Source organism: Oncorhynchus masou, unplaced genomic scaffold (assembly GCF_036934945.1).
Source record: "Oncorhynchus masou masou isolate Uvic2021 unplaced genomic scaffold, UVic_Omas_1.1 unplaced_scaffold_2402, whole genome shotgun sequence".
NCBI lineage: Eukaryota > Metazoa > Chordata > Actinopteri > Salmoniformes > Salmonidae > Oncorhynchus > Oncorhynchus masou.
This window is the reverse complement of record NW_027008857.1, coordinates 7,501-17,500: the sequence shown is the minus strand read 5'-3', so window position 1 is coordinate 17,500 and position 10,000 is coordinate 7,501. Positions and strand designations below refer to the sequence as shown.

Here is a 10,000-nt window from a genome sequence, read left to right as displayed (position 1 = left end):
GACGGACTGTTTCTCTCGGTGACGGACTGTTTCTCTCGGTGACGGACTGTTTCTCTCGGTGACGGACTGTTTCTCTCGGTGACGGACTGTTTCTCTCGGTGACGGACTGTTTCTCTCGGTGACGGACTGTTTCTCTCGGTGACGGACTGTTTCTCTCGGTGACGGACTGTTTCTCTCGGTGACGGACTGTTTCTCTGTAGCAGTGGATGATTTTTTATCTCACGTTTGTTAGAAAAATATGCTTCAAAAGGCCAACTAAATGATCTCAGGTAAACAGGTTGGAGCAAAAGGCTGTAGACCCACAGTAACATTGACCCACAGTAACGTTAACCCACAGTAACATCGACCCACACTAACGCTGACCCACAGTAACGCTGACCCACAGTAACGCTGACCCACAGTAACGCTGACCCACAGTAACGTCGACCCACACTAACGTTGACCGACAGTAACGTTAACCCACAGTAACACTAACCCACAGTAACATTGACCCACAGTAACATCGACCCACACTAACGTCGACCCACACTAACGTCGACCCACACTAACGTCGACCCACAGTAACGTCGACCCACAGTAACGTCGACCCACAGTAACGTCGACCCACAGTAACATCGACCCACACTAACGCTGACCCACAGTAACGCTGACCCACAGTAACGCTGACCCACAGTAACGCTGACCCACAGTAACATTGACCCACAGTAACACTGACCCACAGTAACATTGACCCACAGTAACACTGACCCACAGTAACACTGACCCACAGTAACACTGACCCACAGTAACACTAACCCATAGTAACGCTGACCCACAGTAACGCTGACCCACAGTAACGTCGACCCACAGTAACGTCGACCCACAGTAACGTCGACCCACAGTAACATCGACCCACAGTAACGTCGACCCACACTAACGTCGACCCACAGTAACGTCGACCCACAGTAACGTCAACCCACACTAACGTCGACCCACAGTAACATCGACCCACAGTAACATCGACCCACACTAACGTCGACCCACAGTAACATCGACCCACAGTAACATCGACCCACAGTGACGTCGACCCACAGTAACGTCGACCCACAGTAACGTCGACCCACAGTAACGTCGACCCACAGTAACATCGACCCACAGTAACATCGACCCACACTAACGTTGACCCACAGTAACGTTGACCCACAGTAACGTTAACCCACACTAACGTCGACCCACAGTAACATCGACCCACAGTAACATCGACCCACACTAACGTTGACCCACAGTAACATCGACCCACAGTAACATCGACCCACAGTAACATCGACCCACAGTAACATCGACCCACACTAACGTTGACCCACAGTAACATCGACCCACAGTAACATCGACCCACAGTAACACTGACCCACAGTAACATCGACCCACAGTAACATTAACCCCCTGTCTCTCTCTGTCCCCCCCTCCTGTCTCTCTCTCCCCCCCCCCCCGTCTCTCTCTGTCCCCCCCTGTCTCTCTCTGTCCCCCCCCTGTCTCTCTCTGTCCCCCCTGTCTCTCTCTGTCCCCCCTGTCTCTCTCTGTCCCCCCCTGTCTCTCTCTGTCCCCCCCGTCTCTCTCTGTCCTCCCCCTGTCTCTCTCTGTCCCCCCCCCGTCTCTCTCTGCCCCCCCTGTCTCTCTCTGTCCTCCCCCTGTCTCTCCCTGCCCCCCCTGTCTCTCTCTGCCCCCCCCTGTCTCTCTCTGCCCCCCCCTGTCTCTCTCTGCCCCCCCCTGTCTCTCCCTGCCCCCCCCCCCCCCCGCCCCGTCTCTCTCTACATTCCCCCTCCTGCAGCCAGCCCCTGGGTTGTAGCTTCCCCTCCTGTCAGCTCAGATAATCCTCTAAATTAAACTAAACATTGATGGTGTCAGTCTGTACTGCCAGACCCATAGTGATGTGTGGATCAGTGTCATGGTGTCAGGGAGCTACAGTCATCAATGTGGAATGCTTTCCTATCGGTGTTCAGCCTCCGGTGATGAGACCGTCCGGTGGCAACCGATCAGATTCGTCACCGACCGTCGCCACAGGACTCTCTGTCCCCCCCTGTCTCTCTCTGTCCCCCCCCCCCTGTCTCTCTCTGCTCTGCCCCCCCTGTCTCTCTCTGTCCCCCCCCTGTCTCTCTCTGTCCCCCCCCTGTCTCTCTCTGTCCCCCCCCCTGTCTCTCTCTGTCCCCCCTGTCTCTCTCTGTCCCCCCTGTCTCTCTCTGCTCTGCCCCCCCTGTCTCTCTCTGCTCTGCCCCCTGTCTCTCTCTGTCCCCCCTGTCTCTCTCTGCTCTGCCCCCCTGTCTCTCTCTGTCCCCCCTGTCTCTCTCTGCTCTGCTCCCCCTGTCTCTCTCTGTCCCCCCTGTCTCTCTCTGCTCTGCTCCCCCTGTCTCTCTCTGTCCCCCCTGTCTCTCTCTGTCCCCCCCGTCTCTCTCTCCCCCCCGTCTCTCTCTGTCTCCCCCCGTCTCTCTCTGTCTCCCCCCGTCTCTCTCTGTCTCCCCCGTCTCTCTCTGTCTCCCCCGTCTCTCTCTGTCTCCCCCCGTCTCTCTCTGTCTCCCCCCGTCTCTCTCTGTCTCCCCCGTCTCTCTCTGTCTCCCCCGTCTCTCTCTGTCTCCCCCCCGTCTCTCTCTGTCCCCCCTGTCTCTCTCTGTCCCCCCTGTCTCTCTCTGTCCCCCCTGTCTCTCTCTGCTCTGCCCCCCTGTCTCTCTCTGCTCTGCCCCCCTGTCTCTCTCTGTCCCCCCTGTCTCTCTCTGCTCTGCTCCCCCTGTCTCTCTCTGTCCCCCCTGTCTCTCTCTGCTCTGCTCCCCCTGTCTCTCTCTGCTCTGCTCCCCCTGTCTCTCTCTGTCCCCCCCGTCTCTCTCTCTCCCCCCCGTCTCTCTCTGTCTCCCCCCCGTCTCTCTCTGTCTCCCCCCCGTCTCTCTCTGTCTCCCCCCCGTCTCTCTCTCTGTCTCCCCCGTCTCTCTCTGTCTCCCCCCCCGTCTCTCTCTGTCTCCCCCCCGTCTCTCTCTGTCTCCCCCCGTCTCTCTCTGTCTCCCCCCGTCTCTCTCTGTCTCCCCCCGTCTCTCTCTGTCTCCCCCGTCTCTCTCTGTCTCCCCCCCGTCTCTCTCTGTCTCCCCCCCGTCTCTCTCTGTCTCCCCCCCGTCTCTCTCTGTCTCCCCCGTCTCTCTCTGTCTCCCCCGTCTCTCTCTGTCTCCCCCCGTCTCTCTCTGTCTCCCCCTGTCTCTCTCTGTCCCCCCCCCTTTTTTTAGGTTAAAACGTAACTCGATCCTGTTTTTTTCAAAGTCATCGCACGTTTCGCAGACTCGCTATTGACTTCACAGAGAAGTAATGTGATGTTTTTGGGAGGGAGAAATGGGAGATGGTTAATTCTATAAATCCCATCTGATTTCATCACTCTCCGTCCTTCATCTGATCCAACTGCTGCCACATGGTGCCTATTAGTCCTGATCTGCCACAGCCAATAGCAACGCAGACAGGGGAGAGGAAGTGACACGTTTAATCTCCAAAATCAAACAGGAATTTGAACCCTCCATTCATTCAGTAGAACAGAAATTCATGTCTGGCCCTGGACCAAATGGCACCCTGTTCCCTATATAGTGCACTACTTTAGACCAGGACCAAATGGCACCCTGTTCCCTACATAGTGCACTAATTTAGACCAGGACCAAATGGCACCCTGTTCCCTACATAGTGCACTACTTTAGACTGGGACCAAATGGCACCCTGTTCCCTATATAGTGCACTACTTTAGACCAGGACCAAATGGCACCCTGTTCCCTATATAGTGCACTACTTTAGACCAGGACCAAATGGCACCCTGTTCCCTATATAGTGCACTACTTTAGACCAGGACCAAATGCCACCCTGTTCCCTATATAGGGCACTACTTTAGACCAGGACCAAATGGCACCCTGTTCCCTACATAGTGCACTAATTTAGACCGGGACCAAATGGCACCCTGTTCCCTATAAGTCGCTCTGGATAAGAGCGTCTGCTAAATGACTTAAATGTTAAATATAGTGCACTACTTTAGACCAGGACCAAATGGCACCCTGTTACCTACATAGTGCACTACTTTAGACCGGGACCAAATGGCACCATGTTCCCTATATAGTGCACTACTTTAGACCAGGACCAAATGGCACCCTGTTCCCTATATAGTGCACTACTTTAGACCATGACCAAATGTCACCCTGTTCCCTACATAGTGCACTACTTTAGACCAGGACCAAATGGCACCCTGTTCCCTATATAGTGCACTACTTTAGACCATGACCAAATGTCACCCTGTTCCCTATATAGTGCACTACTTTAGACCAGGACCAAATGGCACCCTGTTCCCTATATAGTGCACTACTTTAGACCATGACCAAATGTCACCCTGTTCCCTACATAGTGCACTACTTTAGACTGGGACCAAATGGCACCCTGTTCCCTACATAGTGCACTACTTTAGACCGGGACCAAATGCCACCCTGTTCCCTACATAGTGCACTACTTTAGACCGGGACCAAATGGCACCCTGTTCCCTATATAGTGCACTACTTTAGACCAGGACCAAATGGCACCCTGTTCCCTATATAGTGCACTACTTTAGACCAGGACCAAATGGCACCCTATTCCCTACATAGTGTTCTGACCGGTGTTCTGATGGTGTTCTGTGTGTTCCGACGGTGTTCTGTGTGTTCTGACGGTGTTCTGATGGTGTTCTGACGGTGTTCTGTGTGTTTTGACGGTGTTCTGTGTGTTTTGACGGTGTTCTGTGCGTTCTGACGGTGTTCTGTGTGTTCTGACGGTGTTCGGTGTGTTCTGACGGTGTTCTAGCAGTGTTCTGACGGTGTTCTAGCAGTGTTCTGACGGTGTTCTGTATGTTCTGACGGTGTTCTGACGGTGTTCTGTTTGTTCTGACGGTGTTCTGTTTGTTCTGACGGTGTTCTGTTTGTTCTGACGGTGTTCTGACGGTGTTCTGTTTGTTTCTGACGGTGTTCTGTTTGTTTCTGACGGTGTTCTGTTTGTTTCTGACGGTGTTCTGTTTGTTTCTGACGGTGTTCTGTTTGTTTCTGACGGTGTTCAGGGTGTTCTGACGGTGTTCTGACGGTGTTCTGTTTGTTCTGACGGTGTTCTGTTTGTTCTGACGGTGTTCTGACGGTGTTCTGACGGTGTTCTGTTTGTTTCTGACGGTGTTCTGTTTGTTTCTGACGGTGTTCTGTTTGTTTCTGACGGTGTTCAGGGTGTTCTGACCGTGTTCTGTGTGTTCTGACGGTGTTCAGGGTGTTCTGACGGTGTTCAGGGTGTTCTGACCGTGTTCTGTGTGTTCTGACCGTGTTCTGTGTGTTCTGACCGTGTTCTGTGTGTTCTGACGGTGTTCTGTGTGTTCTGACGGTGTTCTGTGTGTTCTGACCGTGTTCTGTTTGTTTCTGACGGTGTTCTGTTTGTTTCTGACGGTGTTCAGGGTGTTCTGACCGTGTTCTGTGTGTTCTGACGGTGTTCTGTGTGTTCTGACGGTGTTCAGGGTGTTCTGACGGTGTTCAGGGTGTTCTGACGGTGTTCAGGGTGTTCTGACCGTGTTCTGTGTGTTCTGACCGTGTTCTGTGTGTTCTGACGGTGTTCTGTTTGTTTCTGACGGTGTTCAGGGTGTTCTGACCGTGTTCTGTGTGTTCTGACGGTGTTCTGTGTGTTCTGACGGTGTTCAGGGTGTTCTGACGGTGTTCAGGGTGTTCTGACCGTGTTCTGTGTGTTCTGACCGTGTTCTGTGTGTTCTGACCGTGTTCTGTGTGTTCTGACCGTGTTCTGTGTGTTCTGACGGTGTTCTGTGTGTTCTGACCGTGTTCTGTGTGTTCTGACGGTGTTCTGTGTGGTGTAATGAATGTATGTACATCACATGATGAAATAATTTAGTCCCCTCTTCTCCTCTGCCCCCTATTTTTAATGGATCCAGTTGTATAAGAGAGAGGTGGCTGTAAATCATTCTAACAGTGACCTGCATGGCATCGGTGATTAAGGAATAGAAAGTACATCACATAGAGGAGAGAAAGAGAGAAGGGACATTTGGAATATACATGAGAGAGAGAGAGAGAAAGAGAGAGAGAGAGAGACCCTCTGTGTCTCTCTGTCCCAGTGTGTGTGAGGTTCTGACTCTCTGTCTCTCTGTCCCAGTGTGTGTGAGGTTCTGACCCTCTGTGTCTCTCTGTCCCAGTGTGTGTGTGTGTGTGGTTCTGACTCTCTGTGTCTCTGTCCCAGTGTGTGTGTGTGTGTGGTTCTGACCCTCTGTGTCTCTCTGTCCCAGTGTGTGTGTGTATGGTTCTGACCCTCTGTGTCTCTGTCCCAGTGTGTGTGTGTGAGGTTCTGACCCTCTGTGTCTCTGTCCCAGTGTGTGTGTGTATGGTTCTGACCCTCTGTGTCTCTGTCCCAGTGTGTGTGTGTGAGGTTCTGACTCTCTGTCTCTCTGTCCCAGTGTGTGTGAGGTTCTGACTATCTGTGTATCTGTCCCAGTGTGTGTGAGGTTCTGACCCTCTGTGTCTCTCTGTCCCAGTGTGTGTGTGTGTGTGGTTCTGTCCCTCTGTGTATCTGTCCCAGTGTGCGTGTGGTTCTGACCCTCTGTCTCTCTGTCCCAGTGTGTGTGTGGTTCTGACCCTCTGTCTCTCTGTCCCAGTGTGTGTGTGGTTCTGACTCTCTGTGTCTCTCTGTCCCAGTGTGTGTGTGTGTGGTTCTGACCCTCTGTGTCTCTGTCCCAGTGTGCGTGTGGTTCTGACCCTCTGTGTCTCTCTGTCCCAGTGTGTGAGGTTCTGACCCTCTGTGTCTCTCTGTCCCAGTGGGTGTGTGGTTCTGACCCTCTGTGTCTCTGTCCCAGTGTGTGTGTGGTTCTGACTCTGTGTCTCTCTGTCCCAGTGTGTGTGTGGTTCTGACCCTCTGTCTCTCTGTCCCAGTGTGTGTGTGGTTCTGACTCTCTGTGTCTCTGTCCCAGTGTGTGTGTGGTTCTGACTCTCTGTGTCTCTGTCCCAGTGTGTCTGAGGTTCTGACCCTCTGTGTCTCTCTGTCCCAGTGTGTGTGTGGTTCTGACCCTCTGTCTCTCTGTCCCAGTGTGTGTGAGGTTCTGACTCTCTGTGTCTCTGTCCCAGTGTGTGTGTGGTTCTGACCCTCTGTCTCTCTGTCCCAGTGTGTGTGTGTGTGTGGTTCTGACTCTCTGTGTCTCTGTCCCAGTGTGTGTGAGGTTCTGACCCTCTGTGTCTCTCTGTCCCAGTGTGTGTGTGGTTCTGACCCTCTGTCTCTCTGTCCCAGTGTGTGTGAGGTTCTGACTCTCTGTGTCTCTCTGTCCCAGTGTGTGTGAGGTTCTGACCCTCTGTGTCTCTGTCCCAGTGTGTGTGTGGTTCTGACCCTCTGTCTCTCTGTCCCAGTGTGTGTGAGGTTCTGACCCTCTGTGTCTCTGTCCCAGTGTGTGTGTGGTTCTGACCCTCTGTCTCTCTGTCCCAGTGTGTGTGTGGTTCTGACCCTCTGTCTCTGTCCCAGTGTGTGTGTGGTTCTGACCCTCTGTCTCTGTCCCAGTGTGTGTGTGGTTCTGACCCTCTGTCTCTGTCCCAGTGTGTGTAGGGCAGCAGGACTTCACCATGGCGACAGGGCCTAAAGAAGAACCGGTCCCCCCTGTCCAAGAGACGTCTGTCAAGAGGCTGGTGGTCGGACCTCTGGACTTACGGCTCGACAGCAGCGCCGTGCACCGCCTTCTCAAGATGCTGGCCTGCGCCATGGACCACGAGTACCAGCCCTACTACAAACCACAGCCAGGTAGATACCGACCACAACCAGGTAGATACCAACCACAACCAGGTAGATACCGACCACAACCAGGTAGATACCAACCACAACCAGGTAGATACCGACCACAACCAGGTAGATACCGACCACAACCAGGTAGATACCGACCACAACCAGGTAGATACCGACCACAACCAGGTAGATACCGACCACAACCAGGTAGATACCAACCACAACCATGTAGATACCGACCACAACCAGGTAGATACCGACCACAACCAGGTAGATACCGACCACAACCAGGTAGATACCAACCACAACCAGGTAGATACCAACCACAACCATGTAGATACCGACCACAACCAGGTAGATACCGACCACAACCAGGTAGATACCAACCACAACCAGGTAGATACCAACCACAACCAGGTAGATACCAACCACAACCAGGTAGATACCGACCACAACCAGGTAGATACCGACCACAACCAGGTAGATACCGACCACAACCAGGTAGATACCAACCACAACCATGTAGATACCGACCACAACCAGGTAGATACCAACCACAACCAGGTTCTTACCAACCACAACCAGGTAGATACCAACCACAACCAGGTAGATACCAACCACAACCAGGTAGATACCGACCACAACCAGGTAGATACCAACCACAACCAGGTAGATACCAACCCCACTACAAACCACAACCAGGTAGATACAAACCACAACCAGGTAGATACCAACCACAACCAGGTAGATACAGACCACAACCAGGTAGATACCAACCAGGTAGATACCAACCAGGTAGATACCAACCAGGTCGATTCCAACCAGGTAGATTCCAACCAGGTAGATTCCAACCAGGTAGATACCAACCAGGTCGATACCAACCAGGTAGATTCCAACCCTACTACAGGCAGGTAGATTCCAACCAGGTAGATACCAACCAGGTAGATCCCAACCCTATTACAGCGAGGTAGATTCCAACCAGGTAGATTCCAACCAGGTAGATTCCAACCAGGTAGATTCCAACCAGGTAGATTCCAACCAGGTAGATTCCAACCAGGTAGATTCCAACCAGGTAGATACCAACCAGGTAGATACCAACCACAACCAGGTAGATTCCAACTAGGTAGATTCCAACCCTAAAGCTACTTTGTCATGTTATTCACTGTAACTGTCTGTCCAGGTGAGATTCCACAGGTAGTATGTCATACATACACTGTTATAATGTCCCCATAGTGTCCATCAAGACAACACTGTTATTTTAATGTCTCAGTGTCCATCAATACAACACTGCTATTATAATGTCCCCATAGTGTCCATCAAGACATCACTGCTATTATAATGTCCCCATAGTGTCCATCGACATCACTGTTATTATGTCCTCATAGTGTCCAAGACAACACTGTTATTTTAATGTCTCAGTGTCCATCAATACAACACTGTTATAATAATGTCCTCATAGTGTCCATCAAGACATCACTGTTATAATAATGTCCTCATAGTGTCCCATCTCTCAAGTCAAGTTTCCCCTCATCACCACTAAGATTGTTTTCCAGCACGGACAACAATCTTCAAGCACCACCCCTGTGTGTTTATGAAACATGTGCTCCAGGACATGTTGCTCCATTCAGAGGTCCCCCGTGGGGTTCGGCTCGTCGGAGTGATCCTCTGTAATCTGTTTGTGAAGGTCGAAAGGTCAAACCAAACACCTTTGTTAGCCGTGGACTTGGCGCGGCCAGCGGTGACATCATCTGTGGGATGTTTGGAACGAGAGGTCGTTTTCCAGAGTCAGAGTTCTGTTGAAACCAGAACATCCGTTGCTTTCAATTGTTACAAACATAGAGTAATTAGAGGTCTTCAAAGGATCTGTGTGTGTGTGTGTGTGTGTATTCCTGCCCTGTGTGTTCTCTCTGTTACAATGCCTTTCAGTCCAGGGAGAGAAGGTGCATGTTAACTCGTGATGCGCTCTGACCCCTGCTCTCTGACCCCTGCTCTCTGACCCCTCCCAGTCGAGGAGCCCAGGAAGAGGTAGTGGTCCTGGGGAGTTTATCGTCACCCGACTCACCCTGTTACCTCTCCCTCTCTCTCTCTCTCTCTCTCTCTCTCTCTCCCTCTCTCTCTACACTCCCTCTCTCTTTCTCTCTCTCTCTCTACACTCCCTCCCTCTCTCTCTTTCTCTCTCTCCCTCACCTCTCTCTTTCTCTCTCTCCCTCTCTCTCTTTCTCTCTCTCCCTCTCTCTCTACACTC

General features: G+C 52.1%; 1 protein-coding gene across 1 annotated transcript in view; it reads left to right on the top strand.

Moving 5' to 3' along the window:
- The window catches only part of LOC135533484 (intermembrane lipid transfer protein VPS13B-like), a gene marked incomplete at its 3' end in the record, with an annotated part of 18,873 nt that overhangs the window by 7,401 nt on the left and 1,472 nt on the right, over positions 1-10,000 (top strand). Inside the window, exon 4 of the mRNA XM_064960784.1 lies at positions 7,573-7,773. Coding sequence (XP_064816856.1) covers positions 7,573-7,773 — 201 coding nt within the window. The remainder of the gene's footprint in view (positions 1-7,572; positions 7,774-10,000) is intronic.